Source organism: Enhydra lutris, unplaced genomic scaffold (genome assembly GCF_002288905.1).
Source record: "Enhydra lutris kenyoni isolate GAN:26980312 unplaced genomic scaffold, ASM228890v2 scaffoldscaffold5, whole genome shotgun sequence".
In the NCBI taxonomy this organism is placed as follows: Eukaryota; Metazoa; Chordata; class Mammalia; order Carnivora; family Mustelidae; genus Enhydra; species Enhydra lutris.
The window spans coordinates 6,318,876-6,337,592 of record NW_019154089.1 but is presented as its reverse complement, the minus strand read 5'-3'; the positions used below and the strand labels follow the sequence as shown (position 1 = coordinate 6,337,592).

General features: G+C 40.7%; 1 protein-coding gene across 1 annotated transcript; it reads right to left on the bottom strand.

The window, feature by feature from the left end:
- Positions 1-1,016: 1,016 nt before the first annotated feature.
- LOC111141269 (chromosome unknown C5orf15 homolog) lies at positions 1,017-15,661 on the bottom strand. Its single transcript, XM_022493719.1, has 3 exons — positions 15,446-15,661; positions 3,700-4,226; positions 1,017-2,514 (listed from the first exon to the last, which is right to left on the bottom strand). Exons 1-3 carry the CDS (start codon positions 15,582-15,584, stop codon positions 2,383-2,385), a joined length of 798 nt encoding a protein of 265 aa, XP_022349427.1. The 5' UTR covers positions 15,585-15,661; the 3' UTR covers positions 1,017-2,382.
- Between the last annotated feature and the right edge of the window lie 3,056 nt (positions 15,662-18,717).

The window sequence follows — 18,717 nt, the reverse complement described above, 5'->3', positions numbered from 1 at the left end:
CCCCACTGTGTACGCTCTCTCTCTCAAATAAATTCTTTATTTTTTTAAAGATTTTATTTATTAATTTGACAGAGAGAGAGAGAGAGATCAAAAGTAGGTAGAAAGGCAGGCAGAGAGAGGAGGGAAGCAGGCTCCCCGCTGAGCAGAGAGCCCAATGCGGGACTCGATCCCAGGACCCTGAGATCATGACCTGAGCTGAAGGCAGAGGCTTAACCCACTGAGCCACCCAGGCACCCCTAAATAAAATCTTTTTTAAAAATAAGATTTATGGGGCACCTGGTTGGCTCAGTGGGCTAGGGCCTCTGCCTTCGGCTCAGGTCATGATCTCAGGTCCTGGGACCGAGTCCCTCATCCGGCTCTCTGCTCAGCGGGGAACCTGCTTCCTCCTCTCTGCCTGCCTCTCTGCCTGCTTGCGATCTCTCTCTCTGTCAAATAAAATCTTTGGAAAAAAAAGTAAGATTTATGTTTTTTAAGTAATCTCCACATCCAACACAGGGCTCAAACTCACAACCCCAAAATCAAGAGTCGGATGCTCTGCCAACTGAGCCGTCAGGCATCCCAGTGGCAGCACGTTTACTCAGTGGATGATGTGATGCTCAAAGTCAAAGACTACTTGACTGCAGCACTGGGGCATGGAATGCAAAGACTGTGCCATCAGGAAAAGCCCAAGAACCCTAGATCCACTAAGTGGGTATGAGCTTCCTGACGGGAACCTTCAACAGGGAGACAACAAGGAGGCCAGAACACCAGAAACTATACACTGATTTAGCTGCTTTACTTTTCTTTGCAATCCTACTTTGCCAGTTTTCAATAAACTTCAGTACCTAGCAGAAAACTGGACCTAAACTAGAATTTGAAATCTAAGAGGATTCCAAGAGGCAGAGTACTACTGCTAAAAGGAACAAAAACAAGCTGGTGAGTTTAGCTTCCTCCCAAACAAAGCATGACCCCTGTCACCACCCAAAGGAAGGACTCCATGCCATCATTAAAATGAAACACATTTGTAATATCATAGATTTATATCTTTGCCATTTATTTTTAAAATCTTATTCAAAATATTAAATAATACAATTTCAGATATGAAAAATTACTGCAATAAAACAGTTCAGGTGTATTTCCACTCTGCTCCCCTTCCTTATCAGGACAGTAAATTGTCCACCTGAAAGAAATGGTGGACTGCCCTACTTCTTCCATCTTCACACAAAGCACATGCCCACTGGCTCGCCTGGGCTTTCTGAACAAGTGTTCAACATATAGTAAGGGTTATGTTTTCTAAAAAGTTGCAGTGACATTTGTAAGTCAACCATGGTTCAAATCACATATTTACATACTGATCAACTCTTTATTATATAAAGGCAGGCTAAAATGAAATACAGCAAATAATTTCCAGTTGCTGTGAAAAACAAAACAGAAGAAAATAAAACAAGTACGGGGGAGAAAAAGTCAGTGTACACATATATCCTTTAGGTATACAAACAACTTCATTCAGGTATAATTTTAAATTGAAAGGCCTAGACACAATGTTATTTAAGTGATAATGGCCCCTAAGATTTATTCAAACTTACTATAAAGTAATAAACAAAGTGAACAAATCTGATACAATTCCAAACTCTACTCCTTACTTGAAAGCTTGGAGGAACCCGTGCTACAATCAATTGCTAACTAAAAGCAATTGTATGTGTATTTAATATTTTGCCACAATTTCTACCTCTAAATTTAATTCAGTAATTCAAGCCAAATATAGTATCTCTGGAACATTTTATCTATGTCCACTGCAAACCGCAGAGTCTCTCTATTGCCAGAATTTCTAGAGACATTTATTAATGTGTTGCCTAAAATTGCGGTCGGATTGAGCAATATCATTATCTTAAATTATGTTTAAATTATCCAAAAATATGCAAATCAATTTTCCTGAAAGAAAAAATGATACTTATATGCCAAGCACTATTACACACATCCTTGTAGATTACAGTTTGGGAGCACAAAATGTGTGCTAAAAAAAATAGTACTTGGATGGCAGAAAGAGAATCTGAGCCAGCAGTTCCAGATAATGTTAGGATTTAGTTGAAGGCTAGGATCTTTTAAACTAGCATTACTAATACTTCCAGAAGAAGCACAATAAAGAAATCCAAAACAAAACTAACAGAGAACGCTTAGCTCCACATTCTGGACACCTGATTAAATTTACCTCCAAAAGTGTAGATAAAAAATTATATGCTCCTTGTTTGTGACATTTCATTTCCAAAGCACCAAGGCAAAATAAAGAGAGACCCCCATCTCTCATTTAAGTACCAATTGCCTATGGCAAAACATCTGCACAATATTATATAAAAAAGTCAAGCAAATAAAATTACATAATAAGCCAACTCAAATCACAGTGCTTTAAAAAATATAATCATTGGTAATCTTCAGAGAAGGCATGGCCTCATTAACATTCTGGTCTAGACGATGATATTCCACTGTTTTGGAACAAAGACTATCACGCCATTTTCTGCTTTGAACCAGAAGGAAAATCTGGAAAAAAAATAAAATAAAATAAATTAGATATGCCAAAAAGAAAATAGAGGATATGCTAAAAGTATAACAAGTATAAAAAGGTTTTATACAAGCCTAGGTTCCCAAATTCAAAAAGTAAAAAAACAATAACAAAAGGGCTTTATTTTCCCTCTTGTAGGGGCGCCTGGGTGGCTCAGTGGGTTAAAGCCTTCTGCCTTCGGCTCAGGTCATGATCCCAGGGTCCTGGGATCAAGCCCCACATGGGGCTCTCTGCTCAGCAGGGAGCCTGCTTCCTCCTCTCTGTCTCTGTCTGCCTCTCTGCCTACTTGTCTGTCAAATAAATAAATAAAAAATCTTAAAAAAAAAAAAAAGGGCTTTATTTTCCCTCTTGTAAACAAAAACAGAGCTACTCAAATTTTAATGTACAGAGTGCTTGCTGAAGACTGATTCTGGATTCTATCTATAGAAATGAATTAGAAAACCACAGTGGAGCCCAGGAGCCTGCCTATTTAAAAGTCCCTTAGATGTTTAGAACAGATAGGGCCCAATGTTTCAACACTGGGATAGAGTATCACTGGCACTCAAAATAAATATGTAATGATTTTATAGCCAGGGGAAAAAAAATTATTAAATACTATTAAGTTCAATGCTTACTTAATTAGAAGTATTAAATTAACAATCTTTCTGGAGCACCTGGGGGACTCAGTCATTAAGCATCTGCCTTCGACTCAGGTCATGATCCCAGGGTCCTGGGATCGAGCCCCATGTCAGGCTTCCTGTTTGGCAGGAAGCCTGCTTCTCCCTCTTGCACTCGCCCTGCTTGTGTTCCCTCTCTCACTGTGTCTCTGTCAAATAAATAAATAAAATCTTAAAAAAAAAAAAAACTTTCTCCATAAATATTCCTACTGAAGTAAAAATGGTAACTTAAGATGTAATATCTCTTTTTCAAAAACCACTAGGCTTTGGTTTTGCTCATTAAAAAACAATTCTACTTCTTTTTTTAGAAGCACACAAGGTAAAGCAATCTGTCTGTAATTTGCTAAAATATACCACAAGTTTATAAACTGATCAGACATCTTGAAATTTTACCATCAATTTAAACTTGACTGAAAAAGAAAAAAAATCTGAATTATCAAAACATTAATAAGAAATAGGACTGAGATAATAAAGGGCAATTAGAGGGGATGAAAACCCCAAACATACCTTCCTTTTGTTGTGATATGTAATGTAAACAACAGCAATACAAAAAGCAAAAATAATAAGATGAAAAAAGAAATGGCTATCTTCCTCTTCAATATTTGAGGATGGGGTCTTAAAAGATCTCACTGACTGTTCAATTTCCATGTAGTTCCTGTTTTCTTCCAGAGCCTCACTCGACTCCTCATCCCTGGGGCTGGTGGTCCAGTCATAGTCTGGTTCTCCATAGTCTCCATTGTCCAGAGTGTCTTTGGCAGTGGACGGAGAACTATTGAGTGTGAGAAGATCCTCCTCCTCTATGCTGGGATCTTCATTGTTATCTGTTTCCTCTTGAGACAGAGAAGTAGTAGGTGAGGGATGAGGGGCTACAGATGCCCCTCCACCTTTCTCTGTACTAGCTGTGGGTCGGAGAGTGGTGCTGATTTGGAAGACAGAAAGGTTGGTTTGGTTTTCATGTGTTAAAGCACTCATATTTGGAGCAGAAACATCTTGCTGAGGTACAGTGTGGCCCGGCAAATCAGTTTGTGGTTGAGCTAGAATAAAGAATATTAAACTGAAAGCTCCAACTTCATCTCCACCAGGCTACAAGCATATTTACCTAAATTTTTCACTAAGCATTTCTCTTTGCCAAATTCCTTTCCCTTGAGAATTTGTTAATAAGTCTCAATGGCCAGCAATCAGTTACATGTCTTCTTAGTCAAATATTCATTAGGTAATAACTCTTTAGCCAGAAAGTAACAAGTTTAGCACTGTAAAAGACCTACTACATTACACAGCCTGTCATCAAAAGAAAAAGGAAAGAACAGATGGGGTAACTTTGGGTCACAATGGTAAAATTCACACAAAGCTCTTTCTTATCCATCCCCTCTGTTTTCATTTCAAAAAGGGGCTGGACTTCAATAACCCTTGCGCAGACTGCCCCCCATCTCCAGAACAGAAAGACTGGTGGCCGATCCTGGCTCAAGCAGGTCACAAACTAGATACAGAATGTGAACCTATCGGGTGCCTAGGTGGCTCAATCAGTCAGGCATCTGCCTTTTGGCTGAGGTCATGATCCCAGAGTCCGGGGATAAAGCCCTGAGTCTGGCTCTCTGCTTAGCAGGGAGTCTGCTTCTCCCACTACCTCTGACGCTCGCCCTGCTTGTGCTTTCTTTCTCTCTCTCTCTCTCTCTCTCAAATAAATAAATAAAATCTTTCTAAAAAATGTGAACCTAAATATTTTCAATACAATACAACAAATTTAAGAGGAGCTATAAGCAAGCTGTAATCAGCATTTCTAAGGGATACTAGAACCTGAAGACCAACTTCCTTTCTTCCTTCCTTCCTTTCTTTCTTTTAGGTACTCTTAGGAAGAAGAAAGTGAAAACTCAAGGGGAAGAAATGGAAATTGGATTAGAAACTTGAAAACTAAGTGTGAACTAGACTATTTTATTTTTTTTAAGATTTTATTTATTTATTTGACAGACAGAGATCACAAGTAGGCAGAGAGGCAGGCAGAGAGAGGAGGAAGCAGGCTCTCTGCTGAGCAGAGAGCCCGATGCAGGGCTTGATCCCAGCACCCTGAGATCATGACCTGAGTGGAAAGGCAGAGGCTTTAACCCACTAAGCCACCCAGGCACCCTGAACTAGACTATTTTAAAGATTGGGTAAGGCAATCCAGAATGGGAATGACACCAAATACGTACAAGCTCTTATTTCCCTATGCTCCCACCCACTCAGTATGGTTTACTAAAGTAGTTTAAATTATTTACGGAAGTACCTCTATACACCAAAAGTTCAGAAGAATCCCTGCTGAAATTTAACAGTGTTTCTAATATACAATCTAATGTAGTATCTGTTGAAAAGCTTCAAGAATACCCATTATACTTGTAAAAAAAAAAAAAATGTCTGGGGCACCTGGGTAGTGTAGTCAGTCAAGAATCTAACTTGATTTTGGCTCAGCATCTCAGCTGAGATTTTGGCTCATGATCTCAGCATCGTGAGGTCAAGCCTGTGTTGGGCTCCACATTTAGCAGAGTCTACTTAAGACTCTCCTTCTCCTTCTGCCCTTCCCCAATTCATGCTCTCTCTCTCTCTCTCTCTCTAAGTATATAAATCTTTTTTTTTTTAAAGATGAACTGTCGCATGAGATCTAAAAACACAAAGATACTATTTTAAAGCCTATCAAATTAAAGTAAAATATTTTATAGGGATAAGATTAAACCAAATCATTCCTGGGCTTTCACAAACATGTGCATGCATGTAAATCAACAACCTAACAGACCACTCTTTGTTCAAACATGTAATACTTGAATACATGAATACACTCTGGTTTGTGTACCATAGTTGACAACTCTTTTGTATAGAAAAAATGGCTAGTTTCAATGAGACTGACTGGAATCTCTTAGAAAAAATAATTAGTAAATTGGTTAAAAAAATTTAGTAAATTAGTAAAACTGCCTTAAAGTATTTTCAACAGTTGGCTCCTTGAAACTTTCCATTAGAAGAAAACAAAGAAAGAGGGCCTACAATTGAGTACAGTAGTCAGAAAACAAGAATTTTAAAAGACTTCTTATATTTGCATTTACAAATTACTATTTCTCTGGTATATTTAACTTTCCTGTCGAAGTTAGGGAAAATATGATTTAAAAGCTAATTTTTTAAAAGATTTTATTTATTTATTTGAGAGACAGAGAGAATGAGAGAGAGAGAGAGCATGAGTGGAGAAAGGTCAATGGGAAAGGCAGACTCCGGGACTTGATCCCGGGACTCCAGTATCATGACCTGAGCCAAAGGCAGTCACTGAGCCACCCAGGCACCTCAAAAGCTAATTTTTTTTAAAGCTGGGAGCCAACTAACTAACCTTCACTTTTTAAAAAATTGTTTTTCTATATGTGACTTTTAGAATAATCATATATAGTGCTCATTTCAGCAGCACATATACTTTAAAATAGAACAATCATGTATATTTAAAGGACACAAGCTGATAGGAGTGCAAATGACTGTAATTATCCCCACCTCCCACCCCTTTCCATGTCCAGAAACAGATCCACTGTGCACTCTGGAATTCAGTGAGCTATCAGCAAATCCCTTCTTTTATCCCTTACTTTCTTTTTATAACTGAAAACTGCTCTCCCTTAAAGATACAATTTCCCTTAAGTCCTTTTAATTAACATTTGTTTATTCACCCACATCCTCGCACCACTGGCTTTGGAAGAGGGGAAAGTATTCTGGGGTGGGCGGGAGTGGGGGGCAGAAGGGCCCTTCCAAACCATTTTCACATCCCCCCCCCTTAAATGCACCAGCCTTGATTCTCCCATCATCAGCTATAACCCAATAACCTTTGTCCATCAAAGGTTCCTATTCTCAATGATTTTAGCTCCTGGCTAAAATCAGTTCATTCTACCCAAGTGCTCCTGTCTTGAATTCAAAATCCTTGACCTCTCTTCTGATAAGCCAGACCTTCCCCTTATCTTATCAGACTTATCAAACCTTAACTTATCAAACCATGGTCACTATCATCACAACTCTTCCATAATCTCAACTGCACGCAACCTACTTGCTGACATGACCACCTATCCTAATTCATTCCCTTGCCTTCATAGTCCAAAAGGACCTACAATTCTCTGATCCCACCATCTTTTCAGTCCCCCATGACCACCATCCCATCCTTGCCCAATACCCTGGTCCTTTCTCTTTACCAAGATTCAATTTTGTAGTCAGCCATGAACCCTCCCCTATGTACACCACCAATCCCCTTCCCCCTTGCTCACGCTGTCCCATTCACTTGGCAAGGCTACATCCCAAGTTCAATCAAACTCTCTGACTACTCCCCATCTACACCAAGCAGCTAAACACGGCTGGAAATAAATACACAATCATGTCACCATTTTTATTTCATTTTAAATCCAATGCCAAAGATTCAGGTGTACATGTAATGTTGCTGGCAATTATACTGTATATTTCTAGTCCATTTAGCCTCCCACTCCCTTAGGAGACCACTCCATTCACAAGCTCCTCTGTTCTCAAAAACACCTTCTCTGTTGTCCTCATTTTCAACGGATGGCATTACTTCCTAACTGCTCTGAGAAAAAGGAAGCCATGAGAAGAAAATTTACATGAACTACCAGAACTCTAGACTTATAAATCCAACCGCTACTTGACATCTCCTCTTGGATGTCTGACTTTCAAATTAACATATTCAAAATGAATTCTTACTTAGGCTTCCAGAAGAATGGGAATAGACAAACTTTTCCCTATTCCTCCACTGAAAACAACTAACCCTGGATATTATATACAAAATAACATAAGACTCTGAAAGGTGGAAAGAATAAGGCAGAGTGGTTAGAGAATTCAGGACCTGAGGAATAACCTAGTTGTGACTTCCCTGGATTTTCTTTTTCCCTCACGTATTCTAGACCTGTAGCTGAAGAAACCAACATGGAAACATCAACGAGTATGTACAAAAACATGCCCTCTCCTGTCTCACTGCAAAAAAAAAAAAAAAAAAAAAAAAAAAAAAAGCCTGTTCTCTCTAACCAAAAAAATTAGGAGAGTGGCAGCCTAGCAAGAAAGCTTTTAGACAATGACTGCTCTACTCCAGGCAAACATTTACACACACACACACACACACTGTAGCTCTGCTCCCATCCATACCAGCAAAGGCCAAGTTAGAAAGCCTACTGCAGAAGCCACCTTCTGCTGGCTGTAATAAGGTGCCTCTTCCCCTCCACAGTGTAATGGTGTCAGAAGAGTCCTAGTATACAGTCAAGACTTTAATCATCATCCAGTAGTAACTAGGCCACCCCCACCACTAGATAAGGGGAGACAGAACTCCCACTGTGGTCCAGAAGTAACAAGAAGACCATCACCCTTTGGGTGTCAACAGAGATCAAGTGGAGACCCTAGAGTTCTACATCTACCTGACAGTACTGTGCAGCAAACCCCTCCTCCCCTGCCAGAGCAAGGTCATAAAAAGCCAACCAAAAGAGAAAGTTAAGACCCAAGTCTTAAAAACACAAACTCCCACAACTCACCCAGTATGAAATACATCATGTGAATAGCCCCATAACTATTAACACAATTGAATCTTTAATTTTAAAACTCCCAAAGAATTAATCTCCAGTCCCAAATGGTTTTATAGAGAATTAAATGTTTAAAGAACTATCACCAACTCTACAGAATCTCTCCCAGAGAATATGAGGAAACACTGTGCAATTTATTTTATGAAGCCAATATTATCTTGATACCAAAACCAAAACCACTACAGAAAAAGAAAACTACACATTAATATTTTTCATGAACATAGCTGCAAAAATCCTTAACAAAATATTAGCAAATAGAAATCAGTAATATATAAAAAGAATAATATTCCATGAACAAAGGTTATTCCAGGGTGCAAAACTAATTCAGTATTCAAAAATCAATCAATGCAATCTACCATATTAACAAGTTAAATAAACCTTGACCTAAGTCTCACACCTTATACAAAAATGAACTAAAAATGGATCACAGGAGCACCTGGCTGCCTCAGTCAGAGGAGCATGTGACTCTTGATCCTCGGGTCATGAGTCCAAGCCCCACACTGGGTGTAAAGATTACTTTAAAAAATAACAATAATAAATAAATACAATAAAAATATAAATGGGTCACACATTTTTTTAAAGATTTTATTTATTCATTTGAGAGAGAGAGACCACAAGCAGGGGGAGAAGGAGAAGCAGACACCCCCTATCCCCTGCTGCTGAGCTGTTAATCCAACGCAGGACTGGATCCCCGGACCTGGAGATCACGACCTGAGCCAAAGGCAGATGTTCAACCATCTGAGCCACCCAGGCACCCTTGGATCACAAATTTCAATGTAAAATGTAGGGATACCTAGGGGCTCAGTCAGTTAAGCATCCAACTCTTGGTTTCAGCTGAGGTCATGAGATCAAGGCCACCTCAGGCTCCAAACTCAACACAGATTCTGCTTGAAATTCTCTCCCTCTTTCTTTCCCTTCCCCTGGGCTCCTCCCCTTGCTCTGAAGTGCACACACATGCTTGCTCTCTCAAATAAATCTTTAAAAAAGAAAAATAAATGTAAAATCATAAAGCTTTTAGAAAAAGACAAAGGGAAAAAAATCTTTAGAATCTAGGACTAGGGCGCCTGGGTGGCTCAGTGGGTTAAGCTGCTGCCTTCGGCTCAGGTCATGATCTCAGGGTTCTGGGATCGAGTCCCGCATCGGGCTCTCTGCTCAGCAGGGAGTCTGCTTCCCTCTCTCTCTCTCTCTCTCTCTCTCTCTCTGCCTGCCTCTCTGTCTACTTGTGATCTCTCTCTGTCAAATAAATAAATAAAATCTTAAAAAAAAAAAGAATCTAGGACTAGGCACAAATTTGTAGACCTGACACCAAAAACACAGTACACAAAAAGAAAAAAAAAATCCATAAATTTGATTTATCAAAATGAAAAACTTTTGCTCCATGAAAGACTTTCCTGTGAGGATAAAAAGATAAGTTATATAAAGGAGAAATATTTGTGAGACCCAATGCAAAAAAGGACTAGTATCCAGAATACATTAAAAAAAACCCGAAAACTCGGGGCACCTGGGTGGCTCAGTGGGTTGGGCCTCTGCTTTCGGTTCGAGTCATTACCTTGGGGTCCTGGGATCGAGCCCTGCATTGGGCTCTCTGCTTGGCAGGGAGCCTGCTTCCCCCCCCCCCCGCCTCTGCCTGCCTCTCTGCCTACTTATGATCTCTCTCTCTGTCAAATTAAAGAAAAAAAAAATCTGAAAACTCAAAAATGAAAAACCTAACCATCCAATTAGAACACAGGCAACAGACATAGAGGCACATTTCACTGACGAGAATATACAGATCGCAAATAAGCACAGGAAAAGATATTAGCCACTAGGGAAATGCAAATTAAAACCACAATAAAGATATCACTGTATACCTATCAGAATGACTAAAATAAAAAGTAATGACAATACCAAATATTGGCAAAGATGCAGAGAAGCTAGATCACTTAAATGCTGCTGGTGGTAACATAAAATAGGACAACTATGCCAGAAAACAGTTTGGCAGTTCCTTAAAAAACTAAATACATAACTACCATATGACCCAGCTACTGTACTCCTGGGCATTTTTCCCAAAGAAATGAAAACTTACAATCACACAGAAAATCCATACATGAAAGTCTGCAGCAGCTTTAATCATAAAAGCCAAAAACTGGAAGCAACCCAGATGTCCTTCAAAGGATGAATGGTTAAACAAGTGCAGTGTGTCTATATAATATCAGAGTATTACTCAGCAATAAAAAAGAACAAACTACTGACACATGAAACAACTTGATGAATCTCCAAAGAATTACGCTAGGTAAAAAAATAAAAATTTTTAAAAAGCCAATTCCAAAAAGCTACATACTATATGATTCCATTTATATCACATTCTTCAAATGATAAAATTAAAGAAATAAAGAACAGATTAGTGATTGTCAGGATTTCAGGATGGAGTGGGGATAGGAAGGAAGTAGGCGTGACTATAAAAAAACAACACAAGAGGTTGATGAAAATGCTCTTATATCTTGACTGTATCCATGTTAATACTGTGGATGTGACATGGTACTACAGTTTCTTAAGATGGGGAAATGGGTAAAGGGTATACAGAATCTATATTATTTCTTACAATTGCAAGTGAATCTACAAGTATTTCAAAATAAAAAGTTTAAGGAAACATACTTTTACTTCCCACTCCAAAAAGAGTAAGGCCTTCTAAACCCTCTGCCTGCTTCTACTTTAACTCCTACTGTCTGCTTTTGACATAGCAGCCAGAGTCATCCTGTAAAAACTTAAGTTCAATTATGCTTAAAACCCTCTGGGAGCTCCCCATTTCTCTCAAATGTAAAACTCTAAGTCTTTGTAATAGCCTACAAGATCCTAATGATCTGGCACCCATTACCTCAACCTCATCTCTTACTAAACTCCCAAACTACTCTATCCCTGTTGCCTACTTAACAGATAGCAATACCTGTTTACTGAATACGCTCTTGACCCAATTCTCACCACAAACCCTACACTACTTCCCAAGTAGCATCTTTGCACCTATCACACTCTGTAAAAAGCCTTTCCCATAGTTTTCAGGCAGGCAAAACCCCACTCATTCTTCTAAGGGTATCTCCAATATCACTCCATTTGTTATTATAACTCCAATACCTAGCACCAAGTAGGAGCAAAATTAATAAGTATTATTCAGGGGCGCCTGGGTGGCTCAGTGGGTTAAGCTTCCCTCTGCCTTCAGCTCAGGTCATGATCTCAGGGTCCTAGGACTGAGCCCCGCATCGGACTCTCTGCTCAGCAGGGAGCCTGCTTCCTCCTTTCTACATTAAATTCTTTTTTTTTTATGGGTCCCTTTAAAAAACTGTCTTAAAATAGATTACAACAATAATTCTTAAACAAGAATGCAGAGTACCCTGAGAATTCATTCAGAATGGGCACTGAGGCAACAGTGCCTCAAAAATTAAACATATTACACATTAAATTTAAGTGATCATTTGGGAGCAATCTGATGGCATACACAGAAAGTAGGCACTTTTGAAATGACGTGGTAAGACTTAATCAGAAGATGATCATCCAGTGATCCAAAACAATGCTTATATTAATTTTTTTAGATTTTGTCAAAATAAAAATATAAAACTTTAAAATCCTTACAGATTGCCAAGAATACAACCAAGTACTGCAATTTTAAGAAACCTAATATGAGGGGCGCCTAGGTGGCTCAGTGGGCAGGTGAGAATTCTACCACTGAACCACCAATGCCCAGTAGGTGGCTCAGTGGGTTAAAGCCTCTGCCTTCGGCTCAGGTCATGATCCCAGGGTCCTAGGATAGAGCCCCGCATTGGGCTCTCTGCTCAGCAGGGAGCCTGCTTCCCTTCCTCTTCCTCTCTCTCTCTCTCTCTCTCTCTCTGCCTGCCTCTCTGCCTACTTGTGATCTCTATCTGTCAAATAAATAAATAAATTAAATAAAATCTTAAAAAAAAAAACCTAATATGAAACAAGTTTAAATAAATCTAATGCAGTAACTTCCTAACTTTCTATGCTTAGTTGAAGTTTGGAACTCAACACATCTTATTTGGCTGTTATTTTTTTTATTAAAAGAGTAATTACGTTGGGGTGCCTGGGTGGTTCAGTCTGTTAGGTGTCTGCCTTTGGCTTGGGTCATGATCCCAGGGTAGCTGAGACTGAGCCACGAACTGGGCTCCCTGCTCGGCAGGGAGTCTGCTTCTCCCTCTCCCTCTGCTCCTCCCCCTGCTTGTGTTCTCTCAAAATAAATTTAAAAATCTTTAAAATAAAAAAAAAATTAAACAAAAGAGTCTTAAAATTACTTGAAATTGCTCTATCATAAGGTAAGCTTACAAAAAACACTTCTCTTACCAAATTTTAACAAATGGCATGCTGCACTACAATGTAGCTGCTTCCTTCTTAGGAGCATATGTTAGTTTACATTCAAATTATTTTTAGTAGAGAATAAGAATTTTAAATTGACAGAAAGATTTAATTAAAAAAAAAAAAAGAAAGAAAGATTATCTAAAATGTCCCAGTTTAGTTGGAGCAATATTTATGGCGCTCTAATAAATAGAAACAAGAAGACACCTTAATACTCCACACTCCCCCCTTGCTTAACCCTCCCTACAAAATTTTCAACCAGGGGAAAAGCTGTTTATGAACTACAGTTACTAGCTATATATCCCTCAAACTGTATGTCTTAATCATTCCAGTAAGAAATATAAATGCTTAAATGTCAGGTTTTGTCTTAAATGATTAAATAACCAAAACAATCATACTACGTAAGTACTTTGGGAAAAGGAATTATCTGCATCAACCAAAGAAATCCTCGTTATATTCTACTCTTGATGAAAGGGACTTGGGAAAATGAATCTCAGTCCTGCCCCACAAACTTAAAATGCTTCTGGGATGGTGGCTGCCCTGCCCTCACTGCTGCTGGGGAAACCTAAGGAAGTAACCACAGCACTGTAGTAGACGACTGTATGGCTAGACAGCCCCTGTTGGCAAATAAGAAAACACTATCCCATTCACAGTTTTTCATCTGAAAATTCAAAAAAGATTTAAGAAGAAGAGCAGGGCTATGCCTGCCTAAAGAAAAAAGGGAATACTAAACAAAATACTGCTTAATCATTATAAATTCTTATTAATAGATTTGTCCCCCTAAGTCTCGGGCCCTAAGTTACACACTTCTTTATTTCCTGATAAAGCCTTCAATATCTTCATTCACAATGTAACATATCTAAGAAAAGAAATACTTAATCATGTAGCATTATTTACAACAGCCAAGATAGCGAAACAACCTAAATGCCTATGGATGGACGAACAGGTAAATATGTGGTGTGTATATACAATGGAATAATACTCAGCCACACACTCACAAAAAATGAAATACAGCATTTGTGACAACATGGATGGACCTTGAAGCACTATGCTAATTGAAATAAGTCAGAGAAAGACAAATACCATATGATTTCACCTCTATACGGTGGGGCGGGGGGGGGGGGGGGATCAAAACAACAACAAACAAGCCAACAAGCCAAACTCATAGAGAAGAGACTGGTGGTTGCCAGAAAAGAGGGAACTGGAGGTTGGTGAAATGGTAGAGGAGCACCAAAAGGAAGAAACTCCCAATTACAAAATAAGTCATGAGGATGTAATAAATAGCATGGTGACTATGGTCAGTAATAGAGTAATAATGCATATTTGAAAGCTGCAAAGAGAGTAAATCTTAAAAGCTCTTATTACAAGGAAAAAAATTTTGTAACTGTTACAAAATGTGATATGTTGTAACTACATTTATTGAAGTGATCAGTTCCTGGTGTACACGAATACCAAATTTATGTTGTACACCTGAATCTAGCATGTTATATGCTAATCATACCTAAATAAATAATAAAAAGAATTTTAATAAAAATTTTTAAATTAAATAAAATCCTACGACTCTATTTAAATGAAGCAGTCTTTTCCAGCTAACCCAGGACACAAGGAACCATGTTTACCAAGAATCTCCCTTGTCGCCTTCCTCCTCTCCTCCTCCCAAGCCCCTCAGGAGCCCAAAGCCTCAGTATTCTGGCTCTTTACCAAGCACCAGAACCTCCCAGATCTCAGAGATGCACCAGTATCCTAAGACAGCTTTCTCCCCTTCACTTTTGCTCTCCAAAATTATTCCATCAGCTCAGTCTGGTCAGTGCCCCGGCCCACCCTGGTCTTTACCACTTACCTCACCGTTCTGGAAACCGCCCACACTCCCCTGGCCCTGCTGGACCCCTGCGTGCCTCCCCCCCGCCCCCCGGCGTTAGGACCCTCTCTAGACACCACACCTCCTAACCGCGGTCATCTCCTCAGCATCTGTCCCCTCTGTCCCCTCACGACTGCGAGCAATTTCGGAGACCCCACCACCGCCATACCCTGTAGCAACCCATTCTTCAAGACTCTCTAGATACCACCACCACTTCTCCCTCCACGCCCATCTACATACTCTGCTCCCCGCTCCTGGATCCCCGCATCTCTCATCCCCATTTCTCGGCTTCTCAGAGACCCCACCTCCTCAGACACCCTACCTCCTCAGACACCCTACCCTCCGTCCTCGCCCCTAGAGACCCTGCCCTGTCTACACAGTGCCAGCTGCTCCGGACACTCCGAAGCGTCATTTCCCCCGCCGGGCCTGACTCCCCGCCCGTGCTGGCCCTCCGCGTCTTCCCGCGCCCGCCCTGCCGCCGCGCCCCCTTTACCACTGGACATGGTGGCGGACGCAAGCAGGAGCGCCGGGACCAGCGGCCACGCCAATACTCCGGGGACCTGAAGGCCGGGCGAAGGCCGCAGTTTCCTTTGCACAGCTCCCCTCATCCTCCTCAAGGCAGCAGCGGCCATAACGGATTCGGCCAGGAGCCTGCGCGGTTGCTAGGCTCTACGTCATGACATCAGACCCTGCGTAAGGCACCACGGCCTGAGGCATCTACGTCCCAACGTGATGACGTCGCAACCCAGCGCGGCTCTCAGGAAACCCGCCAAGGAGGAAATGTATGGAGCTGTTGCAGCCGGTCCGCCCCACGCAAGCCCCTGGCTGCATGAGGCTGTAAAGTGTTAGACGTAGAGAGGGTCAGAGCGCGGCCCTCCCTGCCTGCCATGTGATGGGATACTCTATAGTTCAGGGAAGTATTTTAAAACATTGGTTTGTTTGTTTGTTTGTTTGTTTTTAAGACTATTTTTCAGTAATCTCTATACCCAAAGTGGGGCCCGAACTTACAACCTTGAGATCAAGTGTGACATGCTTTATGGACTGAACAGCCAGGTGCCCCTAAAACATTGTTAGAAGAAAGGGGCACCTGGGTGGCTCAGTGGGTTAAGCAACCAACTTTTTTTTTTTTAACTCAATTAATTAACATATAGTGTATTATCAGTTTCAGAGGTTGAGTTCGGTGATTCATCAGTGTTATATAACACCCAGTGCTCATTTCATTAGGTGCCATCCTTAATGCTCATCAGCCAGTTACCCATCCCCCCCTCCTCCCACGCTCCCCCTTCCCTCCAACAACCCTCAGATTGTTTCCTATGATTAAGAATCTCAGGGTTTGTCTCTCTCCCTCATTTCATTTCGTTTTATTTTCCCCTCCCTTCCCCCGTACTCCCCTGTTTTGTTTCTTAAATTCCACATAGGAGTGAAATCATAGGTAATTGTCTTTCTCTGACTGACTTAAGCGGCCAGCTCTTGATTTTGGCTCAGATCACCATCTCAAGGCGGTGAGATCAAGCCCTACCTCCACCTCCATGCTCAGGGGGCACTCTGCTTCGGATTCTCTCTCCCTCTGCCTCTCCTGCTCACTCTATTTCTCTCAAATAAATTAAAATCTTTTTTAAAAAAACGTTGAAAGGGAAGTAGCTGCCCTTCCTCTCCCAAAGGCAAATGAAACCCAACTGTTCACAGCAGCTGTATCCAGGTGGTGGAATTATAGGTAAATGTTTTACTTTTTATCTTTCTCCTAATTATTTATTACTTCAACAGATATTTAGCACCTTCTCGTATTTCAGTATACAGCAATTAACAAACCACATACGCTTTGTACAGTTTGTGAGGAAGACAATAGTGCAAAATACACACTATACAATGGTAAAGGCGTAATGGAGAAAAAGCACGAAAAGCAGGCCAGAAAGTAGGGTGCAAACAGCCTCCACATTTCCTACAATAAGCTTCTGTTACTTTTTAAATTTTGTGACTTAAAACCCCCAATATATGAAAATGCAGATTAGCATTCCCTCACAGCCTTGACACATGCTTTGGCCTGTGTGTTCTGCAAATTTTTTTTCTAAAAATGGATTTTACTAAATGCCATTAGTAATAAAAAGTTGTCATAAACAGAGTGTCTGCAAATGTTTCTTAAATAAATGTCTGTAGGCTTAAAATCATAGAAGTTCCACTGGATTGATCTGCAGGAAAATCATTGTGGCATGAAGCAAGACATTTGCTGTACCCATAGCTTCACCACTCTGCTCTCCATGATTCCCACAGAAGAATCCTCCAGAGACACAGCTGAACTGCCCCTCTAAGGAGGGGCCCCTCTTCTCTTGAATCTGATTTCCCTTAACATTTATCTGGCCCCAGTGACAGCTCAGAAACACACAAACTCTGTGTTGGTAAGAAAACTAAGAGGTCATTCATGTTCGTTTCTCTAAGCCCACCACAAGCCTAGACAGACTGAATGGCGCCCTTATTCCAAACCCTTCACGGTAGCCAGGATACAAAGTCTTCCCAAATTCCCTTGGAGCTCTCCCTTCCCTGAGTACACAAACCACCACTCAGTTTAGCGAATAAGACTCTCAATTCCAGCTTCTGCTTGTTGGGAGCTTTAGACATTAGCCCTTTTCCCTAATAAACTCACCTTCAATCTTCTCTTCTTTGTCCACTTTCTTCCTTTTGTCCCCACACCAGAATGTTTAGGTTCTCCTACTGATGAAATACCATGAACTCGGGGGATTTTGCACAATATTCTGACATACTGCATACAACAGGCAGATATTTATGTAAGTGGGGAGGGAAATATACTCTCAATACTCACAGGGCCCTTCGTACATTTCTTTTTTTTTTTTTTTTTTTTTTTAAAGATTTTATTTATTTATTTGACAGACAGAGATCACAAGTAGGCAGAGAGGCAGGCAGAGAGAGAGGAAGGGAAGCAGGCTCCCCACTGAGCAGAGAACCCGATGCGGGACTCGATCCCACGACCCTGAGATCACGACCTGAGCCGAAGGCAGCGGCCCAACCCACTGAGCCACCCAGGCGCCCCCCTTCGTACATTTCAAAATACCAGTACTGTAACTGGCTTCTGACTGGATATACCCAACAACCATTTTGTGCCAAAATCTCTGGAGAAATTCACAAGTTCACTTTGAAATAGATACAGAGCCTCATGAACCCGACCGATGAAGACAGTATGACAAATACTGAGGCCAACAAGTTTTGGGAGACACAAAATGCTTAAGTAAATCTTGTTTGGCATTGTCACTTCCAAACATCCATTACACATATGCACACACACACACACACACACACACACACACACATACATACATATACATATATATATTTGAATAGAAAATAAGTTCACATTTACTGAAGATGGATAATATGTACATAGTTTACTCTTCTACTTTGTAAATGTTTTAAATTTACACATTGTCATTTTTTAAAATCTAAATTGCAGAATTCTAGGGCGCCTGGGTGACTCAGACAGTTAAGCATCTGCCTTTGGCTCAGCTCATGATCCCAGGGTCCTGGGATCGAACCCTGAGTTGGGTTCCTTCCCTGGTGGGGAGCCTGCTTCTCCCTCTTCCTCTGCTGCTCCCTCTGCTTGTGCTCACTCGTCTGTCAAATAAATAAAATCTTTTTAAAAAATAAATAATACATGGGGCACCTGGGTGGCTCAGTTGGTTAAGTGTCTGGCTTCGGCTCAGGTCATGATCCCAGGGTCCTGGGATCAAGCCCCACATTGGGGTCCCTGCTTGCCAG